Source organism: Schistocerca cancellata, chromosome 2, assembly GCF_023864275.1.
Source record: "Schistocerca cancellata isolate TAMUIC-IGC-003103 chromosome 2, iqSchCanc2.1, whole genome shotgun sequence".
Taxonomy (NCBI): Eukaryota; Metazoa; Arthropoda; class Insecta; order Orthoptera; family Acrididae; genus Schistocerca; species Schistocerca cancellata.
Genome location: NC_064627.1, coordinates 829,333,294 through 829,358,134, shown reverse-complemented (window position 1 = coordinate 829,358,134; position 24,841 = coordinate 829,333,294). Strand labels below are relative to the sequence as shown.

Here is a 24,841-nt window from a genome sequence, read left to right as displayed (position 1 = left end):
GAAATGTGAGTCCCTGAGCAAACTAGCCATTGTTCTTAACAACAGTATCTTAGCTCTCCAAGAATCCTATAGGATACAAAATGATAGGATACCTGCCATCATCAGTACATGGCTCTATCATATATGTAAGAAATAGCAGCTTTCATATTAAGGGAGTGAGTTTCCAGGAGATCATTGGCATTGAAGTAATCAATGTGGAGCTAATCAGCTTAACTGTTGTTTCAGTGTACGAACAATTGAAAGTCCAGTGGCCCACTCCAGTCTTACCCCCTGTACCTCAGCCATGTATATACTTAGATGATTTCAACAGCTATCACACAACCTGGGGTTATAAAAACAGTTATGATAATGGAGAGAAACTAGCAGAATGGGCAAAAAGAGAAAAGCTCGTATCCTGATCAGTGCTTCTCTCCACTGATGAAACACATCTCCTTCGAGTCATACAAGAAAGTCGTAAAAAGCTTTCCAATGAGCGAATACCACCCTACAATAATCAGTATAGAGTTTCAGATACCTATCATGAATTCCATTAAGAAGACAAGATAGAACTTCAGGAAAGATTATTGGGATTGGAATGCTCAGGAGGTCAATAGCAACTTATGTTCGACAGCCCCAAAAGTGGAGAACTATAAGAGATTTGTGGGAGTCATCAATGGGGCAGCCAAATGTTGTGTATCAAGAGGGCTCAGGAAACATTACGTCCCTTGCTGGGATGACGCAACAGAAAAGATGTGTGCAGATTACCAACAGAATGAAAAAGCTGGGACACCTAAAGGAATACTAGAACAGCTAAATGAAGTAGGAAAGTGGAAATGGATGCACTTTACTTCCAGTTTAAATTTCATTCATTGAAGTAGAAAGGGGTGGATGTTACTGAGGAAACATAGCACTGCAACCATCGTTTGCAATCAACAACTGAAGTTAATGCTATCAGAACTAGCATTACATGTCAAATCAAGAGCTGAGAAGGTCTCTGCTGATTCAACCACCAAAGAAATGATAAAGGGTGAACTAAATGAAGTCAACAGCTACATTCATGATAACACCACCTTATCAGATCCCTTTGATGAAAGAGATAGGTAAGGTTATCAAAACACTGAAAATGAGGAAAGCAGCAGGACAGGATGGTATCTTCTCTGAATTTATAAAACATATTGGGAAACATGGAAGAACTTGGCTGAAAAGATTCTACAATGATATACTCGAGACTGAAGAAGTGCCTCAACAATTCAAGATAGTATACACTAGCAATCCTGAAGCCCAGAAAGCCATTTGTTGACCCCTCAAGTTACAGGCCACTTGCACTGCTCAGTGTGTGCTTCAAACTACTGGAATGACTTGTCCTTCACAGAATTCAATACCGTGAAACCCCTATTTTACATTTTCGTGTGGTACAGACTTAAAAAATGCAAAGTTCAGGAAAATGCTGCCCTCCTCTGTATCCGTTCAATTTTTCACGTTAAACCTATTTACCTATTTTGTAAGGGTCCTATGAACCTGAGCAATATTCTAGATGGTTCTGAGTGCTTTGTAAGCAATCTCTTTTGTAGACTGATTGCACTTCCCCAGTATTCTACCAGTAACTAAAGTCTACTACCTGCTTTATCCATGACTAAATCTATGTGATCATTCCATTTCATATCCCTACAAAGTGTTACACTTAGATGCTTATATAAGGAGGCTGATTCCAGCAGTGACTCATTGACAGTCACAGCATATTATGTCTTTTCATTTTGTGGGATGCAAAAGTTTTCATTTCTGAACATTTAGAGCAAGCTGCCAATCTCTGCACCATGTTGAAATCTTCCGACTGAATTTTTTGCAGCTTCTCTCAGGCAGCACCTCATTATAGATAACTGCACCATCTGCAAAAAGCCTGATTTTACTATTAATATTGTCTGCAAGGTCATTAACATACAATACATACTTTTGACAACAAGCATAGGTGTGGTACTGAGTCAAATGCTTTTCAGAAAACAAGGAACACTACATCTACTTGGCTGCTTTGATCCAAAGCTTTCAGTATGTTGTGTGAGAAAAATGCGAGTTGGGTTTCACATGATCGATGTTTTTGAAATCCATGCTGGTTGGCACTGAGGAGGTCATTCTGTTCAAGATACCTCATTATGTTTGAGCTCAAAGTATGTTCCAAGATTCTGCAATAAATTGATGTCAAGGATATTGGACTATAGTTTTGTGGATCACCTCTACTACATTTCTTATAGATGGGTGTGACTTGTGCCTTTTTCCAGGAACTGGGCATGGTTTTTTGTTCAAGCAATGTATGATAGATTATAGTTACAGGGGGGGGGGCTAACTTAGCCGCAAATTCAGTATAGAATCTGATGGATTCCGTCGCGCCCTGGAGCTTTGTTCAGTTTTAACAATTTCAGCTGTTTCCCAAACCACTGACACTAATACAAAATTTGCTCTTCTTTTCAGTTGTACAAGGGTTAAATTGGGGCAATTCTCCTGGGTTTTTCTTTGTAAAGAAAAATTTGAAAATGGTGTTAAGCATTTCGGCTTTTGGTTTGCTACCCTCAATATCAGTTCCCGTCTCATTTGTTAAGGACCATATGCTAACTTTGGTGCCACTAACAGTCCATAACATGACCAGAATTTCTTTGAATTTTGTGAAATATCATTTGACAATATTCTGCTATGATAGTCATTGAAGGCAGCGTGCATTGCTCTCTTGACAGCCAAATGTGTTTCATTCAGCATCTCTGTATTTATAGGCCTACACCTCGTTTTATACCTATTATACAGTAATCTCTCTTTCTTTAGAAGTTTCCAGAAGAAACTAGAGACATATGTAGCCTTTGTTAATTTGTCGGGTGCATATGATACTATGTGGCTACGTGGACTACTGCTGGAGCTAAAAAAAGAATGTCCAAAGTAAGAAATTGACAACCTCTGTGGGAAATAGATTAACAAACTGTTACTTCAAGGTTAGTGTTGGACAAAAGTGGCGACTGTCCAGCATGTTATGGGCTTCCCCAAGGATCTGTCTTAGCACCCTGGCTCTTCAACCTGTGTAGCAGGGACATGCCAAACGCTACTAGTAAAACGTTTTGCTGGACCAGTTTCCTTATCACAGCCATACAAACCAGCACACTCAAGGAAGAAGACACTATATTGTCTACAGACTAAGAAAATCTCAGCGCATATTACAAAGCATGGAGATTCCAACCAAATGCAACCAAGACAGAAGTCTACACATTTTACTTAAGCAACAGAATAGCAAACCAACAGCCCAATGTAAATTTCTGCCAACAGAGGATTAGACACAATTTCCATCCTGAATACCTTTGTGTCCTACTTGATAAGTAGTTAACATATAAAAATTCCTGGAAAACCCTTGCTAAAAGCTGAAGACTCAAAATAAAATCACAAAGAAACTGGCTGGCGCAACCTGGGATGCTGAAGCTTTCAATCTATGGACTGGAGCTCTGACAGTAGTATATCTAGTAACTGAATACTATGACCCACTATGCCAACACATACAAGGAAACTAGACATACACTTGAACGAATCCATGAGAATTATTATGGGTAAATTAAAATCCGCACCAATGCCTTGGCTGCACACCATCAGTAATATTCCACTACCTGAACTGTGAAGCCAAGAAGCAATCGATCGTGAATGGAGGAAGCTGCACCATCCCGACTACCCCCACAACCCTCCAATTCATACAGTCTTCAATGACTCCCTCCAGAACGCTCGATATCATGCACTCCACTGTGGCATAATGGATAAAACCAACAAGAAGTTTGACTGAAAGAAGAGTGGTGCAGGAGATGGAATGCTGCAACAACAAAACATCAACGTGTTTAAGATCCCTGTGACAGTCTATCAGGATTTGATCTGAAAAGGAGTGGACACAACTGATAAGAACTGGTCACACTAGGTGCAATGCTTCAATGCACAAGTGGGGACGCCAAGATTCTCCAGCCTGCGATTGCTGGGCCCAACAACAAACCATCCAGCATACTGTCAGAGACTGTCCTCTGAGAAAGCAGCACCCCAGACCATTCAGTGATTTTGTTAATGCCACTCCCTCTGCTATCAACTGTCTTTATTCAACAAGTGTAAATCTAGCTAAATGTATCTGTTTTAATTGAAAGTCCTAATTTTATAGTTTAAATGTCCTCCTTTTAGTGTTATTCAATTATTAACGTGAAGAATTTTGACATATTAGCTTTGTGGCTAAATCCTTAAATGTATAATTGTAAACTGTATGCATTTCTCAATATTTGCTGTTGTCACCATTCAATAAATAAATAGATAAATACACTAATCTTTAACAAGAAGCTTAGTTCTGTAGGAAACATTAGGAGACAAATAGGAATTACAAAGAACACCAAGGAAGTGTGATGTAAAATTATGGAAGGCAGACTTTCAGGCAGGCTGACTGTGCCTGTATTTTTACTGGCTTCAGCCCCAAATAGTTGAAAAGGTATGCATCACAAAGTTGAACACCTGTTGCATAGTTTTAAGACTACTGTTTGATGTGGAATTTTGGTGCCTTTTTGACTACAATAAATTTTTTGGCCGTAATGTCTAGGATATCACTCTGACTGAAGATAATGCTAACTACAAAAATTGTGATTTTATTCCTTTGTAGTCCTTTCCTATCTGGATCTTGGAGAATATCGTGCATAGTACAATGGTTGACTTCAAGGACAGCTTCACACAATTTCCCATTTGGATCCTGCTTTTACTGTGTCTGTGCTCTTGTGTATTTTTTTTATCTCCCTCTATTGTGTAAATTTAAATATGGACCATGAACATTTGCTCAGCTGCTGGTGAGAAAAATCTGTAGCTTTTGCGTTAATGCCAAACATGGAAAAATGACTGACTGTCAATGGAAGATTACAATGTCTAAATTTCCAAATTAAAAGTACCTAATTAGTCACATGAATATCTCCCAATTGAGAGTTAAATTTTTCTTTATCATAAGTTTATCCTGAAGATATTACTACTAGAAACCATACACCGTAAAAAAATTAGCCCAACATTAACAACTAGAGTAAAGCCCTCACATTTACTGATACTATATAGTTTATATATGCACCAACCACACTTCCAGGAACATTTACTTCACAAATCACAGAATTATGATTCAGAAATAATTAATTACAGGGGAGAATCAATAAATAAACAGACAACTCTTACAAATATTTGAGTCTAAGCCAATTTACACAGTTTCACACGTTACAACTTTTTGATACATACCTGTTTATTCGGAGACTTCCCAATGTCACCATTTGGCAGGGGTGGTGAGTTGGGAGGTGGAGGGGCAGGAGTTGTCACTGGTGGTGGAGAGATTGGGCCATTTGGTAACCCATTAGAAGTAGCAATAACAGGCGGAGGAGGCGGTGGGGGTGGGGGTGGTGGCACATCACACGGTGAAGGAGGTCGCATCGGAAGTAGTGGTGGTGGGGGAGACGGGACAGGAGGGGCTGGTTGTAACTGTCTATCAGGTGAAGGTGGTGGGGGTGGCAAATCGGATGGTGGTCGTTCTGGTGAAACTGCCCGCTGCAATGCAGGACTGTCTGGAACACTCTCGCCTCCAGACAATGGGCCTGCACTTGGGGGTGGTGATAATGGGACATCCACTGGGGGTGGTGGAGGTGGAGGCAATGTCTCACGCCCTGTGCTTGTGCTGCGGCCACGTGTTGGCGTATTTGTAGCGGATGACACAGTTGGTGTACTGAAAAAGAAACAAAAGTTGCTTTATTGATAAAACAAATTGCTGGTTATTTAACTGCTGTATATTGCATGATTAAGAAATGTAACTTAAATTTAATAGAAACAAAGTATCTCAATATTTACGTACCAAGCAGTCAGATGAAGATTAGTAATGAATGTAAGAACAATTTAACTTTGGAGAGCAGGACTAATATGCACAAACTGAAAACATTATTTATATGAAATTTCAGCCAGTGGTTAAGCTATTCTGTGTTTAACTACATCATTTTGTGTTTTATATTACAATTAAACAGACCACTCAAAGTTTCACATACTCCGGAACAAACTGTTACAACAGATGCTAAATAATTTTAATCATCATGAAAACTCACTTGATGTAGAAAGCGAAGCCACTGTGTGATGTCATGAAATTTTTCAGATTCAATGCAGGACAAATGTTTCTTGCATAAGGACTGTGTATACAAGAAAGCAAAGCCTTCATTGCAATGGAATTCAAAGGAACTGCAACCAGAGGAAAGTTAACAGTCATATAAATGAAAGTGGTTCCTGGTAGATGCAAGTGTTGTGGATGCATTAAAGTTCAAGGACCAGGACAACTGACCACCAACCACCATATCATTCTCTTCATGTCCCATCTCTCACCCACACTGAAGTTATTTTCTTCAAGTGATCAGGCTACGTCATAGTATGAGCCATCTCTCTTCTAACTTCATAAAAAGAATGACAAGTAAACTTTGACGATTTTACACAAAACTAACTCTCTCTCTCTCTCTCTCTCTCTCTCTCTCTCTGTCTGTCTGTCTGTCTGTCTGTGTGTGTGTGTGTAACGGCGCCACATTTCTTTGTTGTGGGTGAACACACCTGCTACGACATTTCCCAGGTGCTGTGGACATGTGTACAAGCGCCATGTACGTTTTCCTACAGTGCTATGGATGTCTGTGGGCGTCCAGAGCTGCCGATCACTCTCTGCTGTTGAATGGGTACTTCCATGTCTCAAAAAATAAATAAATAAATTTCAGTGCCTTGAATCATTTACGAGATATGATGGTTTTTATGACCACATGATTTGCAATGCTCTATGATGTGAATGTGCATGTTGTGCGCGACCGTCCATCCACTGGATGTAAAACTCTAACTAGAACGAAACAATGGAAAACCCAGAATGGAATGTAACAATACCAGAGAAGGAAAGTTGGTGCTCACCATATAGCGGATATGCTGAGTCACAACAGGCACAACAAAAAGATTCACACAATTATAGCTTTCGGCCATTAAGGCCTCTGTCAGCAGTACACACACACACACACACACACACACACACACACACACACACCACTCCCCACACTCCCACCTTCTACATGTTTCCGAAACTCCATAAACCCAACCACCCAGGATGCCCCATTGTGGCCAGTTACTGTGTCCCCACTGAGAGAATCTCTGCTCTCATAGACCAACACCTTCAACCTATTACCCAGAACCTATCCTCCTATATAAAAGATACCAACCATTTCTTTGACTGACTCTCCACAGCTCATGTCTCTATACCACACAGTGCCCTGCTCATCACTACTGATGCCACCTCCCTGTACACTAACATTCCTAATGCCCATGGCCTTACCACTATTGAACACTACCTTTCTAGATGTCCTATGGATTCCAAACCAACAACCTCCTTCCTTGTCTCCATGGCCAACTATATCCTCACCCCCAATTACTTCTCCTTCGAAGGCATTATCTACAAACAAATCCGCGGTACGGCTATGGGCACCTGCACGGCACCATCCTACGCTAACCTATTCATGGGCCATCTAGAGGAATCCTCCTTACCCAGAATTGATGACATCTTTGCTATCTGGATTGAAGGTGAGGACACCTTATTCACATTCCTCCAGACCCTCAACAACTTCTCCCCCATTGGCTTCACCTGGTCCTAGTCAACCCAACAAGGCACCTTCCTAGATGTTGACCTCCACCTCAGAGATGGCTACATCAGTACCTCCGTCCATATCAAACGTACTAACCACCAGCAATACCTCCACTTCGACAGATGCCACCCATTCCATACCAAGAAGTCCCTTCGGTACAGCCTAGCCAACCGTGGTCATCGCATCTGCAGTGACGAGCAGTCCCTCTCAAAATACACCGATGGTCTCACTGAAGCCTTCACTGACCATAATTATCCTCCCATCCTTGTACAAAAACAAATCTCCCATGCCTTATCTTTCCAGTCTCCCACCACCTCCCAAAGTCACACAGTCCGGCCACAGAGGAGCATTCCCCTCATAACTCGGTACCATCCAGGACTGGAGCAATTACATTCTCCACCAGGGTTTCAATTACCTCTCTTCATACCCTGAAATGAGAAATGTCCTGCCTACTATCCTTCCCACCCCTCCTATCGTGGTATTCCACTGCCCACCGAACCTACACAATATACTCATCCATCCTTTCACAACTCCTGCTCCCAGTCCCTTACCTCCTGGCTCATACCCCTGTAATAGACCTAGATGCAAGACCTGTCCCATACATCCTCCCACCACCTACTCCAGTCTGGTCACTAATATCACCTATATCATCAAAGGCAGGGCTATCTGTGAAACCAGTCACGTGATTTACAAGCTAAGCTGCAACCACTGTGCTGCATTCTATGTAGGCATGACAACCAACAAGCTGTCTGATCGCATGAATGGCCACCGACAAACTGTGGCCAAAAAACAAGTGGACCACCCTGTTGCTGAACACGCTGCCAAACATGATACCCATCATCTCAATGACTGCTTCACAGCCTGTGCCATATGGATCCTTCCCACTAACACCAGCTTTTCTGAATTGCGCAGGTGGGAAAGTTCCCTGCAATACATCTTAAGTTCCCGTAACCCTCAGGGCCTCAACCTTCATTAGTCACTGTCCTCACCCATCCAGCCCCCTCCCAGTTCCCATTCCAGCACTACACAGCCGTCATTTTGTCATTTCACCGCCACACCCAGTCTTTTAATTTATTTTTATTTTTCTCCTTTCTGCTACTGAGCCCCTCCACACCACCTCTCCTGCCCTCCATCTAAACTGCAACACTTCATTGTCCGCCACTCCCACCATACTATCCCTCCCCCTCCCCACCCCAGCCCAGCCTCCTCCTTGCCCCCACCCAGTCGCCACTCCCATCATGCACTGGTGATGCTGCTCGCAGTGTGGTTTCAGTTCTCTGGGACTGCAGATGTGTGTGCAAGTTGTATGTAAACATAAATCCACAAAAGACATCCGTGTATTAATATCAGACACAAGCTCTATCCCAAAACAGACTGTGTAGAACTTATGGACCTAAATCTGTATCCTTCACTCTGTTGCAAAGAACATTGGGCAGTTGTACTGAACACCTGTACAATGGTTAGGAGGGTTTTTTGCAGGGTTAATTCGAAAAAAAAATTCCATGTAAGTTAGTTATAATTTGGCACCCCCCTCCCTCCACCATTTTGCTATGTAAACTTTCACTCAAGTCAGTTATCACTAATAACTGTAGTACATACTACTAGTGGCTGCTAATAATTGTGACTATGTCGTGTCATTTTTTTGTGGCATCTCTGGAACCAAGGTGGCATTCTTTTCGAGGAACACGACTGAGAAAAGTTTAAGAACTGGCATTTGAAGCTGACTGCAGAACGATTCTGCCACCTCCAAACAAACACTGTGCTTAAGGACCACGAAGATAAGATGCGAGAAATTAGAGCTCATAAGGAGGCATATAGTCTGTCATTTTTCTTTTGCCTTATTTATGAATGGAACAGGAACCTGTACAGGTACGGGGTACACACTGCCACGCACTGAATGATCGATTGCATAATATCTGTACAGATGTATATTTAGGATTTTTATCCACACAATTTAAGTCAACACAACATGTATCTTCCCTTTGATAATGTCAAAGAATAATAAAATAACTTGCTGTTTAAACCATTATTATGTCAATGCTTTGTAAAAATGAGTGAACCAATGAATAGTGAGAAGAAGAAGAATTTAAAAAATAAAGAAAAGATAAGGAAGGTACAAATGCATGAGGGAAGCAAAATAGAAAGAAAGAGAAACTGAATTCGAAGGACAAAGGAAGAAATGAGCATGTGAAATGGAATGGGAAAGAAGCTAGCATGCAAAACTTGTGGTTCACAAGAGTTGAGTACCAGCTGGGTAAGGTTAAAGACTTGGCAGTGATGTTTAGAATGCGAACCACTGGTCATTTCTTAATGTTTCATTGTCTTGCATCCACTTATGTTTTTGCTGCTACTCTTGGCACAATACCACTTCAGGGCACCCACTGACAGTGGTCTTATCCATTGAAGCACTGAAGTTTCTAATAGAAAAATGCTCTTTACTTAAAATCGACAAAATTTTGGAGTAAAATAAAGGTGAAAACTCACCAAATAGTTCGTGTGTTGTGACGGACACACACACACACACACACACACACACACACACACACACACACACACTCTGTGTGTGTGTGTGTGAGAGAGAGAGAGAGAGAGAGAGAGAGAGAGAGAGAGAGAGAGAGAGGGGGGGGGAGGGGGCGGTTAGGGGCTAAGGATATGAGAAAATGTGTGTGTGTGTGTGTGTGTGTGTGTGTGTGTGTGTGTGTGTTTTACTGAATGCTGGGAAAAGAAGAAGAAGAAACCACTTGGCCAATCAGATTCTCATATTACCTCTAAGTTTAAAAGCTAACAAGGAAAATGAATACTGTGAAGGGAGTAAATGAGTATTGCGAGTGTCAGCATCTATACATTGTAAGTGAATCCTGAATGGTACCTGTTGCTAGAATTGTTGCTTGGTGGTGCTGGTGGAGGCACTGATGGCCTCTGAGACACCCCTCTAGGGCCATTGCTACGGCTAGGGGTGTGATTGTTGGGAGTTGGATAGCCTTCATTGGGCAACGTCTGCCCTTGTGCGTAGTGCTGTTGGTACGTTGCTTCATCATATCCTCCAACATAATTTGGTCTGTAAAAGATAAAGATAAGTTACTAATGCAATGTGAGAAGTGAAGTTTTCATGAACAGGAACAACTAGAATTCCACACACATTGATAACGACAATTGTATTTTCCATTATGAAAGGGGCTATGGAATAATCAGTGCCAGAACAACACTATGCATATAAAAAATTTTAATAACTACTGTAACTGTCTGATATAAATGAATCTGCTTTATGTAAATGGAATACAGTAATGCAAGTTCAGTATTATCAATTATAGCAAACAAGTGACACAACAAAAAGGGATGCAGCGCAACTCTCTCTCTGTGGATGGGATCTCCACTTCTAAATGTTCCATCAGTGCTTATTTACTATGAATGATAGTCAATATACAGAATCTAAGTATCAGGGTTGCAAATATTGATTTTATGATAGAAGAAAGTCCGTTCAATTATCCATTATCAAACAAAACGGCTGACATTTTTATGGACTTTGATTTTGTTCACTGAAAATTTAAGCAAATAGAAATTTAGTTCAAGTCTGCCCCCCTCCATCCTTTCAAGTTCTAGGAATTCAAAACATAAATGACTAGCGCTCTGTGAAATTTAAAATGCTAACTTTTTCTCCATTTACTAATGACATGACCAAGTTTCAAAATGAGTAGGTGGACTACCCACAATCTAAGCCCTCAGTTTCTGTGTGTTTGGTGTTTGAAGTGAAACAGAAGAAAGAGAAAGGGGAGGGGGATTCCACAGCATGATTAAATTGCCATGTAACAGCTACTTTTATACTTGGGATGGACATTTGGATTGGAGATACGTCTTTTCTGGGTTCATTATTGCTAATTAACATTTATGCATTCAATAATTGTCATTACACAAATTCCATTTAATTTAATCAGAAAATTAAAATCAGTGATGCCAATTTGAGAAGGTGCCTTTGATGAATAATGGTTAGCTACATATGGGACACAGATGGTCATACCGATAAAAAACTAATTATGATATTTTTCAGAGACTGTCTTCATTTTGACAAAAACTTTACTACTTTTACCACCGCCAATTTTTACTACTATTACTGCTTGTAATTTTAATTTTTTCTTAACTATAACAACACATCTGACTGCCTGAGAAGCCATCATTGTGGCTTAACTCACATTTGTGTGTAAACGAGATATTCTGTACCACAGTTTAAATCTTGTAGAAAAACTCTCAAAAGAAATATGTTTTTCCTTCAACGAGAATGGTTAGTCTCAATTTTGTAAAAACCACACTCTCCTGAAACAATCTGCGTAATAATAAAAATAATTAAAACAAATATACAGGGCAGTCAAAATTTTAACTATCACCTTTTAAAATAAAGTTACATAGTTAGTTTTTTATTTGTAGTTAGACAAATGCAGTCCTGGTACATACTGAAATCCATAGCCACAAAGCCATAGCACACCACTAAAGAAGCCAAAACAAAATGGCACTGCCCTTCGATAATGTGGAGTACCATTCGATAATTCCCACACTTGGCAGCAGTGGAAATGTTGTAGCTGTGTCAGGCCAATTCAGACAAATTCTTTGACTGTCTGCATTGGCCAGACAACTGCAACATTTCCACTGCTGCCAAAAGTGAATTATGATACATTACAATTTTTCTTCAATGGGCAGCACTGTTTTGTTTTGCTCTCCTAGTGGCAACCTATGGCATTGCAGATCACAGACTGCATATATGTACAAAGACTTCACCTATGTACCTGTAAAAGTTCCGACTTTGCCGTCCACATGTCTAGTACAAATTTATTCGCTTGGCACCAGCAGCACGAATTCGGATTACTTGGTTTGTCGCCGGCCACTTGTCACCTTTCTGTTGATGACAAGCTTCAAACACACATTTTTCCGGAAATCCTCTATTTCGCAGAATCGTTCCACAAACTCTAATTTGCTTTTCAAGTAACTTCCCTGCAAGTTCCACACTTTTATTATAATTATCCATGTACAGGTGATGCCACTTTGCATAAGAAGGTGTCAATAGTTCCATCACTGTTTTTGCTAGATGTTGTCCATTGCCAGCATATATCTTTAATGAGAAAATGTATCACGTGCTCTAATCACACAGCATCAAAATGAGTATGCCATATTTCATAATTTTTCACGGATTGTAAACTTTAAAATTTAACTGTCCACGCCATGGTATCATTCCTCAATCAACTGAGATGTTTCAACTTAGATTAAACGTTTCTTTAAATTTTTTGGAAAAACAATCAAGTACGAATTTCACTTTGAAAAGCCAGTCGGCATTATCCGGTTTATTGTTGTTGTCAGAAAAATGTAAACATGATAATATTTGTCTGAATCGGTTGTGAGATATCATTTTGTGAAATATCAGTGTGTCAATCAATGGATTCGTTGACCAGTAATCATCAACCCGTGCTTTTTTTACAATTCCCATAAGGATAGCAAGCCTAACCCATTTTCTAAGTTCGGGTCCCGTAACATCAACAAATTTGGCATTTTTAAATCCAGTTTCCTTCTATTGCAATTTTGACAGTAATACTTGTTGGTTTCGTTGCTAATATATTCAAATAGATTGTTCTCAATATATAATTCTACCATATCCACGATGCTCTGTGTATCTTTTGGGAAATATGCATGGACCTGGAGATCCTTCAAATTTATTACTGAGCCTCAGTAAATCCTAGTCTGCCTTCTTCATCTGATTCATCTGAATCAGTTGGCAACCGTAGCGTTCGCTGTATTCTCCTTGGACGTATTTCACTATCCTCCAATGATTCTGTTTCTTGATATCCAATGTCTTCTTCGCAATCGGCCAAGTCGTCCGGAACGTGAGACACTATGTCCGCGCATTCATCGTAAATAATCGTATTGTCTCTTTCGTTTGCCATGATGAAAGTGCACAAGTACTTACAAAAACAAAAAACTTGTTGACGTGTGTAACTTATTGTTACCTACACAAAACACCAACAGAATGAAAAAGATACTGCCGCCGCCGCCACCACCACCACCACCACCACCACCACCACCACCACCACCACCACCACTGATTAGACAAACTACGCCCACTTAATGCCTAAACTTTAAAGCATTAAACAACTATATAGTTCTATTGCATATTTTTGGTGACATACCTAAGGCATTTGGCTGAAAGGATCACAATATTTTCCTAGATAAATTGAAGTTTTATGGGATTAATGGTGTACTGACATATCTAACCAAAAGAACGCGGAAAATTGTGTTGCACTTAGTAATTGAACCAGTGTAGTCCGGGGACATTATTCTGAGTGGGGAGGAATCATCTATGGGGCTCTCCAGGACTCAATCTTAGGTCAGCTCTTGATCCTCATATGTGTCAATTATTTTCCATCTAATATACAACAAGCAGAATTTGTCCATTTTGCAGATTACACTAGTACTGTAATCAATCCAAGCATACATACAGCAACAGAATGGTTGGTAAACAATGTTCTTACGAGTGTAACTGACTGGTTTTCTGCAAATGGTTTCATCCTCAATTGTAAAAAGGCACAACTTACCCAGTTCTGCATGTGTAAAGGCACTACAACCAATGGTAAGTGTAACATATTGTAAGAAAATAATAAACAGGATGGAAACTTCAGAATCCTTAGGAGTCCATAATGAGATTTTGAACTGTAAGAACACACTTTTTGGAGCAAATTAGTTCCAACACATTTCCACTTAGAATCAATGCCAATTTTGGGGAAAGACACATCCGTAAGTTGACAAGCTTTGCATATTTAATATCATATGGGATAATGTTCTGGGATATCTCATCTTTAACAAAGAAAGTCTTTACTGCTAAAAACCTGCTGTAAGGATAATATGTGGTGCTCACTCAATATCATCTTTTAGACATCAGTTTAAGGAGTTAGCCATAGTGAGTACAGCCTCACAGTATATTTATAGCCTCAAGAAGTCTGTTGTAAATAAATGTAATAATCCACTACAGTTCAAAAGGAACAATGATGTACATAATTACAATACCAGAAGGAAAAAATGACATCATTCACAGTAAGGTTATCTTTAGCATAAAAAATGGGTGCACACGGCTGCAACTAAACTTTCTGGTAACTTATTGAGGGATATAAAATGCCTGACAGACAGCAAAGTAAAATTTGAAAATAAATTGGAGAACTACTCCTATTCCATAGAAATTCTTCTATTATTGTAATGTGTAAAATGTGGTGCATACAAATTCCTAACTCTCATCTGCAGATTTTTTTTTTTAAAAAAAAAGAAAAAAAACCACCCTTATAAATGTTCAGCATGTAGCTATTACTTTGCAATGTGAATGTAAAGCTACTCATCCAAATCATTACAGTTTATTGTGCAAATTATGCATGCAACATAAAACTGATTAACTTACTCACTGTTAGTTTAATGTTTTCTGTTACATATTTTTGGTGCTAACGGATACAATTGAACCCCATTACACAGCACAACCACCTTGGATTTATTACATTCCAATCCAGGTAGCAGTGGGTCTTAGCCATTCATTCATGGCTCTGAAATAATGTTTCCTATTGTGATGAAGTATATATTGGGAGTCGCTGTCTGCCATCCTATGGCCTATGGCAGAAAGTGAGATATACGAAATCAATGCCTAAGGGGGGGTGGGTATATAGAGGAGGAGGAGGAGGAGGAGGAGGAGACAGAACACAAGGTGGGGAAAACAGTAACTAAACTGTTTATTATTTTAAAAGTTCTCTGTCACTGTTAATAAACTTATCATACTGTGAGACAGGATGGCAATGAATGTCTTTCTTCAGGGCTCTAAAAATATGGAAATTAAAAATATGGAAATCGCATGGGGTGAAATTGAGACTGTATGGAGGATGTGCAAGGGCTTCCCTGTGAACTTCCTGCAGCATAGTCAAAACCACCCTGGAGGACCCACATGTCGCAAAGGTTGTTTCAACACACCGTAGAAGTTTCCTGTGAACTTGTGCCCGTCTATTTGCTTCTGACAAAGAGGTGCCCGCCCAAGTACAAATGTGATTCCACAGGCTACCACAAACTCATTTCCATATAGGTATCGATCATCTTCTCTCACAGTGGGATACATGTGTTAACAGTTATAGCAATTGCTTTTGAAACAATAAGCGGTTTACTTACTTTTTCAGTCTGTATCATTTTCTTACTACTGTTCCTTGTAAGTCAACTGCACTGAGGACTATGCTTGTACAGTGGCTTGTCTCTGTATAAATATCAGCCAGTTCCAATCTATCAGTACTATACAAGACAGCAGTGGAAATTCCTCGATGAAGTAATACGGAAAATAAGGGAAAACGCAACCACTCATCTATACCAGATTGATGCGTGAAGCAGGGAAATATGTAACAGGAAACAGCATTCATACTAGCTTTCATCCCAAAAGTTAGTCCAAAACTTCCTTTCCATTAGGTGTTCTGTGCTCCAAGAATTGCTCCCAATAGGCGAGTGCTTACCTTTCCCTTATTTCAAGTATTACTACACAAAATTTCAACAAACACCTCAATAGTTTTCAAGTTTAAGTAGGCAGTTCTCTCAAAGCATGTTACATGCATGATGACTTGTTGGCATGGTGGTAGTATTTCATAAGCATTATCTGTCTTGTGAGTGAATATGTATCAGCCCTACAAAGTTTTTATTATTAGGAGATGGCACTAAAATATTTCAGATTCAAAATTAAAACTACATGTAGTTTCAACACTCAAAACAATTATTTTCACCTTATCAAAATTATTCAGTAGCTTTAGTGACACCTCACTTTACATCAAAAGCACTAAATATATGTAAGTGCCCCTTGTGAAAAAGGTTAAAAAAAGATAGAATGACTGCAACAAACCGATAGTATTGCTCCGTAGGACTATGTGGGGGTGGAGGTGCATGACGTGGACTGTAGACACCAGTGGAATTGTAAAGTGACGAGTTGACGTCATCTGGGTATGTGCGCCTCAGTTCAATGCTGTTGGGCCTGGGCGGTCTTGGCTCAGACACAAGCATAGTCTCATCCACTATCTGCATTTGTTGCTGCTGGTGTTGTGGTGGCAATGGCTGTAAAAACAGAATCAGTAGTTATGAAATTATAGACAGAAGTGTAAAGTTCTTAATTTTACGTGTGCTCCTGTCATTACTAGCAACCTGAAAAAAATTTGCATTTTGTGGTAAATATTATTAAAGATGCAAAGTCTGCTTCAAAAGGCAACACTGTGAAAGAGCTTAATAGACGCTACTTCATAGATGAACTATTTTATTAGAGATAGTTTGAAATAGTTGTATTTTCTGCATATCAATATCAAAAACTTAAGCAATATTTGGTTACTGATATTTTGTATCTTAGGACGAAGCCTAATTAGGAAAAATAATAATTTGAAGGTGTTTGCAAAATAAAAAGTGCCCAAATGCAATGAAGTATCAGTGTGTTCCAAGCTCTAGTGCCACACCAACAATGTGTGGTTGAATGGTCTAGATAAGATACACGCCACTTAATGCTACTTAGTACGTGGGACCTAGCTTCTCAGAGCAAGGGAACATGTACATCTGTCTGTTAGCAAAAGTTCAAAAGTTGGTAAAATTTGGACACCAATTTGGAAGTTTTAGGTAGCAGGTGTTTTGAGCTGTGGTTGTGTCAAATACCTGCAGAGGTGTGGCCTAAGCTATTTCCATATTTATAACACTGTGAATCTCAGCAAGCAATTGTGCTACAGCCATCACCAAATGCTTTGAGTTGTGCACTGCTCATTATTTTCTTATTTTTACATGAGTAAAGAGACTCTGCTGGTACATCATTGTGTTCAATTACGATCCTCAACATCAAAGTGGATCGGCAATCCCTATGACCATATGTCAGTTCTGCTTTCACACAAATGCAGGACATGGGTGCAGACAGGATTCCCTGCCACACAGCAGCTGGGCTTCTTTCCCTGCACCACTCCTTTCCCCTCTGGCGGTCTTTTTCTAGTTCGTTTACTCTCACTACTGACTGCCAGTTCATAACGTCTGCACTCTGCACCATAGCGAGTGGAAAACATCTGTCAATGTTTTTTTGACCATGTTTATATTCTTCCCAATGCATGAACGAAGATTTTTCGGTTGTATTTCAATTACTGGTTCTATCTGTAGCATTGTAAGTAATTGGCTAAGTTTTTCTGAATCTCAGTTTCATACATTTCTTTGCTGGATGTAGGCTTCTGCTATCTGTTTCCAGTGAATATAGCAAAGAGTTCAACATATGGCATATCGTTGTGTGGCGATCAACTCTTGGATCATGTAATTTTTACATTAGTAGTTGGAACCATTAATGTATAAGGGGTTATCAACAAGTTTCCAATTGAGAATGTTGCTGTAGCTGTAGCATGTACGCAACATAGTGATGGGTTAGTGCAGCATTTGTGTCTCTGTGATGTGGGTGCATAAATGCAGAAATGTGAACTATGGCAACACTATTACCAACAGTGTCCAAACAGTACCAATATGCTGTTATTCTTTTCTTGGGTGCTGAAGGGCAAACACTAGCAGACATTCACTGAATGAAAAACATGAATGTGGCAACATGCCTGTCAAAAACAAGCACTGTGGAATGACTCACCAAGTTCCGTGCTGGTCTTGGTTTGACAGGATGCAGGCTCATCTGAGAGGCCAGCCGTACCCATTGCGGACCAATTCAAGCAGGAGAGACACTACCACCTGCCCCTACAGTTCTAATCTGTCCCCCCATGTGATCATCAGACCTTCGATCCCTTAAAATTGCCTCAAAGGGTTGACAATTCCTGTTGAATGAGGCTGTGCATCAGGCAGTTATGAACCTCTTATACAGCATGACACAGTGTTTTACCAATCTGGTGTTTCGGTGGGATGATTGCCTCAATGCTCATGGTGATTTTGCCCGAATGACGTGTGAGTTATAGACTGTACAGCCTCTGAATGAAAAATTTTTGGTCAACTGTTATATTGAAAACTGATACCAGCAGATTTTTCTGATCCTGTTAACAAATACTTTAATATTATTTGTTTTGCTCGTCGAAGACAAAAACAGAAGTAGAGTATGGAGGAAGTGTAATTTTTTTTAAAGCTTGGGCAGTAAAATAACTGTGCAGGTAGAATAAGACAATATTCAAATAAACAATGAAATGCCAGTCAAGCATGGGATTTGACAATCACTTTAAGAGGTCAGAATGAGAAAGAGGAGGGGAAATTTGAAGGAGAAAAAGAAAGAGAAATGAGAACACTTTACAAAAATTATAAAGGGTTGTAGATGACTATGTTATACACTAAAAGAGGCAGTAACAACAGGAAGTGGGAGGGGTAGGATGATTTCAAAAGGAAATAATGAATTTTGTTACATTGGTACTACACAAGTGAGGCCTTGTAAAGATTGTCATACTTGAGGGATATACCTCTCCACTTAATTGGGACTTTATCCCTTCACTTTTCCAATGCCTCATCAGTACAAACTAGTTTTCTTTTTCCCCAACTTGTTGCAATTCTCCCATATCACATAAGGATTCTACATTTTTTAGATTCCAAGTCAACGTACCAATCCAATGATCTGATTAGTTCCAAATGTTTTCCTTGTGTGACAAATAGTTGAAATTCACTCTTTCCTTTCTACCTTCATATCTGTAATTCTTTGAATGGAAGACTTTAATTCAAAACATCTCTCAGTCTTTTATACAAGGACAAGGAAAGAGACATGCCTAGTGTGATTATGGAATCTCTGCTAAACTCCCTATAACTGTCATAGGTCATAATGGCTCCGCCGGACACTCTACTTCTTCCTGCGTAATAGGCATAGTCAGAATGTAACAAAGCTTGCAAATAAAAATAATGTTTTAAAATTTGTACCTAGTCACGAAAAGCAACTCTGTGGACAAATGTATTTCCAAAACAATATTGTAAACTAGCTATCAACAATGAGGTTTCACTGTTTTAAACAGAGTGCCTTTGTATTCAGAAGGACAGAGGCTCCATCCATCCAATCTGAGAGCTTTAAGGTGGATGATCAAACACCTCACAGCTACCTTACTGCACAAGCTCTACAAGGTCACCTATAATGATGGATGGCCTCCCGCTGGTCTCCTTATCGTGAACATTTCATTTCAGTTACTTGCTGCGAAGTGAGTACCACTGATACACCATCAGCTTGCTCATAAAATTAGGCTTACAGACCAGTACAGCTGATGATTAATTTCCACTGGCACTATGTTCTGCACATTCAAAATCTTTATCACCAATCGCATTCGACGCATGTCAGGAGCTCCATTTTTAACTACTGCTACGAAGCTACTCGAGGTGTCGGGATGTTCCATAAGCACATGTGCCATTACTGTGTCACTTATAAGCTGTCTCTCTGTGCAACACACAGTTTGCTAGCTGTAGGACAAGTGGAAAACTTACTTTATGGATGCATGTCTAAGGAAAATAGTTTTTTCCTTTACCAAATTGCTACCGCATTTACTCGAATCTAAGCCACACTCGAATCTAAGCCGCACCTGAAAAATGAGACTCAAAATCAAGGAAAAAAAATTTTCCCGAATAAGCCGCATCTGAAATTTGAGACTCGAAATTCAAGGGGAGAGAAAAGTTTTAGGCCGCATCTCAAAATCGAAACGATGTTGGTCCACTGTAATAGAAGACACAATTTAGGTCGAATGAATGACGATACACCTACAGTAGTTTGGTTCGAGTCTTAACCTTAGCAGTTAAGCTTTACCAGGTAGCCATTGCTATACGTCAGGTGCTCCGTCCGTATTTATACGGGTACCCTTCCTTTTTCACGTGCTTCGTCTGGTTTGAATTGATTGCTTATTTTTCTTTGATCTGAAAAGCGCCGTTTTCTTTGTTATAGTTGTTTACGTCACTCTAAGCTGAAAATGCATTACTGTACTGTGTCATGCATTGTTTGTCACATTCTGATAGTGCGTGTTTACGGCCTATCGCCGCTCGCGGCATGGCTTGCTTTAGTGTGCACTACCGCCGCTTACAATTAAAAAAATAAAAGAGAGGAATCGTCTCATTAGCGAAACAATGGCAAGATACTGCTATTTGTTGTTACTTACACTGCTGCTTTCTTTGATAATGATCAACAAGAACCAAATAATATACTGTGTATGATAGAAGATGTTCTGAACGACATTTTAGCTAAATTTTTTCTCCGTTTGAAATCCTTGCAGGCGCCTCTTTAGTACATTACATTCTGCACAAAAATTAGAGTCATCTTAGATTTAAAGATCTAGTCAATTGCTGTGCTTAAAACACGAAACAATACATGGCAAAATGTTTATGTTCATATTATTCTTATGGTGAAGAGAATACTGCATGTGATTCACAATTCATAGAAGTTCCTATTAGCAACCATCTCTTCTCACAGGTAGGAAAAAATTCAGAACGTAGAGTTGGCCATATTGACAAACATCCCAAACAGTCTTGCCAGTCGGATTTTCGTAGTACATTGAAATGCTGCTACATTCAAAGAGAACAATACGGAATTTGTATTTACTTCGTTGGATAATGTATGAAAGTGCAGTGGTCGAAACTCGGGGCGGAGAAAAAAAGCTCCCCTTCCACCTTTTTTTTTAAATTTATTTACTGACACAGAGGATTTGGTGCCAGTATTTATCTTTGTGCCTACAAAGCATGCATGTGTAGCGCTACATATATTCGACGGCAGAAGTTAGTTGTGGCGACACCCACCAACAATTTTCAAACTTCCGCTTGCTTTGCACTCGACTCTAAGCCGCAGGCGGTTTTTTTTATTACAAAAACCGGAAAAAAAGTGTAGCTTAGATTCGAGTAAATACGGTATATCAAGTCTTTTATTTCACAGTGTGCACAAGTCTTCACTAAAGATCCCATTCTTTTCGATACAATATGCCAACTGGATTATTACGAACACCAAACCCACAGAAAGAACTGATGTAGTACCTGAGGTGACCGGTAGATTGTCTGCGGCATGATGTATTCCCCATGGCCTACAGCAATCATTAGCTGGCGCTCCCTTGTGTTGTGGGGCTGGCGGACCCTCTTCTTGTGTCTGCCACCCCCACCTTCTGCACGTGGTCTGTGAGGCTAAAAGGTGAGAAAATATCCAGTTAGTTATCACAGACACAAAAATTGCAATAGGGGTTAAGTTTAGTCTTCGTTTCACGAGTCTTTTAATTGTCATGAAAATAATGTACATTTAAGATACAGATGTACAACATATGTTTAAACAACAAGCTAAGTAACACACGAATTTTTGACTTCTAGTTTTGTTGAGTATAAAACAATATGGAATGGAAGAATAATAACAAAGAGATAAACATACCAGATTAAAATCTTATGTAGAAAAGTAAAAACTTAACAAATGCAGTCTGAATCTAATTCTCAGCACAACTGCTGCCCTCTGGGTTGGGGAAAAAACCATGCTTGTTTATTTTAGCAGGATCATATGTCAAAGGAAGGACTTAACTAGTCTGTCTGGTATATGTATTATTTCTTAAAAAGTCTCTAAAACAAGTAGTATATTTTTTTGTTCTGATATCTCTTTCAATGTACATGAATTAGATGAAAAATCCAACTTGGCAAATAAATAAATAATGCATGGGAGATTACCACACAAACTGTTAATTTCACTCTCATAACATCACTCTGTTTAATTTATATGACTTTTACATTAAAGCATACATTCTCTTTAATTGCCTTTATACACTTTATACAGGGCAGACAGAAACAGTCTGAAAATTGTTTAAGGATATTGCAAGCAGGGTTCTGCTGAGAAATAATTATTAAGAAAAACATTTGATATGGAGCACTGTTTCAGAGTTAATTTCAACTGAAGTTAGCCAAACAGATCACTGCGTGCACAAGCTCAAGAGGCCTGCCGATGTGGGAATGTCGCCGAACATGTTACTCCATTTAGTTTTAGGAAATGAGACTAAAGAGTAATACAAAACCTGGACATGGGACAGTTGCAAGGACCGAACCTGAGCCAAATGCTGAGCAGCCTCATGCGCTATCATCAATGCTACGAGAGCAGCTTGCACTAATTGTGCCTGGAAGCCTGCTTAAATTTAAACATACAATGGGCTGACTATCTTCTATGTTAATTAACTCTGAAATGGTGTAATGTATTAAGTTTTTTTCCTAAATAGTTATTTCTTAGCACAACCTACCCTGCAACATCCTTACAAGTTCTCAAGACTGTTTCTGACCACCCTGTATACACTTATTCACGCGAAAACCACAATGTTAAGTGCACACAAACTCCAATTTTGCATGCAGCACTCACTCACGTAAAAGGGAGACACATTGCACTTGCCTCACACATCATGTTTGCTAGCAACAGCTCAAACTGCCAAAAAAAAGTGAGAAAATTATTCACTAGTGTTTATTAGATATGCTTCTGCTTTTATTATTATTATTATTATTATTATTATTATTATTATTAGGTATGTGCACACATGGCACTGCTCATTTCATTTCACACAATTAATCATCTGTATTTACTATTAAGCCAAAATGGTGAAAAACCTATCAAGTTAAAATGCAAGTATAAATACTGAAAACATTGGTACTGTTATAAAAACTTATTTTTGTGTAGTTTGAAACTTCCTGTACCAAGTAGTTCAATGAACATACAGTTACTCATTACAATATAGTTACACAAATACTGTTTCATTATGGGCAACTTTCAAATCTAAAATAATAAAAGGTTTCACCTTTTTTCCACGGTCATGCATAACACGTTCAGTGTCTTTCAGCATTTCCTGTCGCCACAAATCAAAGAAGTAGTTTGCATCTGTGTAGAATTTCAGTCCATCTTTTCCGTCCTCCCTGTAGGAATAAGGCAATCAATTAGAAAGTATTTGCATAAAACTGTTAATGAAATTAATATTAAAAATCATTTTGAAACAAAACACAGTCAAGGTTAAAAACACTGCACACACTGCTGAATAATTAACCTTCGTTTTTTTCTCCATCCAGTGAAAATACATTGCTTAATTAATTACATCAAATTAACTGAATATTTCCCTACATACCTGTATTGGTTCAGTTTGTCTAAAGGTGGCGGCTTGTCACATTGCTGGTACATTTCCATCATTGCAGTGGGCATTGTATCCCTAGAGACCACTTGCTGGTCAAACACTACAGAACTTTTGAAGGCTTTTCTCAAATGTGTGTCTTGCAACGAAACTGTAACAAAAAATTTAACATAAGAGACATATTAATATCTCAGTCAGAATGAATCAAATTAATACATTGCATAACTGGTGAACGTTCCTGAATACATTGCAGTACCTAACTGAAATCAGCATAAACCAACCACACTGTGAAAGCTTCAAACCCCCACACAAATGAATACTTCATCTTGGTAATCACGGTACGTCTATGTGTTAAAACTGCTGCAGCATACATAATTTACTACTACTACTACTACTACTACTACTCTACTACACACAGTTCCACTCAGTATCTCCAAATGACAATACGTGAACTTTAATAGCAGCAATGAGCTACAAATAAAAAAAAAATGAAATCAGTAAATAACCACATATCAACTGGAATACCAACATGCAAAACAAATGACAAGCAGGTCATTCCATGTCAAATCACCCAATAATTCTAGTACTGGTAACCCTTCATCTCAGATTTTCATGAAGATTTGATATTTAGTTATACATATAACATAAGAATAACTAATAATAGAAATCTAAAAAAAACTTAAGGCTGAAACTGAGCCAATGAAATGAATTGCAGCAATTAAGTAGGATCTTAGAGTAGCCAGTGTAACTCGGGCAGATGTTACAGATAGAAAAACATTCAGGCAAAAATATTTGATTGGAAAGTTGGTCAGAGGGAATTTGGAAAACGGACTGGAACATCATGGTCTGATGGAAGAAAGAGATCATTCTGAAAGGATGAAACAAATTTGAACACAAAGGAAGGCCAACTATCAAAAGCGACATTGATGGATTGTACCTATTGGGCCCATAGTTGAATAATAATACGTTTTTGGATGGGGTCTGTCTTTAGCAAAATACAATTTTGTTTTCTGACCATCTGGGGCAACCGTAATTAAAAATATCTTAGCTGATGCATAACTTTAGTTTGGTCATTGTAGTATAATTGGTGAATGTGTGATAATGGGTGTGTTGTTGTGGTCTTCAGATCAGAGACATGTT

General features: G+C 39.1%; 1 protein-coding gene across 3 annotated transcripts in view; it reads right to left on the bottom strand.

Moving 5' to 3' along the window:
• Positions 1-24,841, bottom strand: part of LOC126162718 (wiskott-Aldrich syndrome protein family member 3) — a 262,291-nt gene that overhangs the window by 19,945 nt on the left and 217,505 nt on the right. For 2 of the 3 annotated variants that reach the window (XM_049919378.1, XM_049919377.1), the window contains exons 4-10: positions 23,699-23,852; positions 23,378-23,492; positions 22,978-23,010; positions 21,603-21,746; positions 16,525-16,733; positions 10,510-10,698; positions 5,239-5,716 (exon numbers count right to left, since the gene is read on the bottom strand). In XM_049919378.1, coding sequence (XP_049775335.1) covers positions 5,239-5,716; positions 10,510-10,698; positions 16,525-16,733; positions 21,603-21,746; positions 22,978-23,010; positions 23,378-23,492; positions 23,699-23,852 — 1,322 coding nt within the window. The remainder of the gene's footprint in view (positions 1-5,238; positions 5,717-10,509; positions 10,699-16,524; positions 16,734-21,602; positions 21,747-22,977; positions 23,011-23,377; positions 23,493-23,698; positions 23,853-24,841) is intronic. The other variant, XM_049919379.1, reaches the window with a different exon arrangement.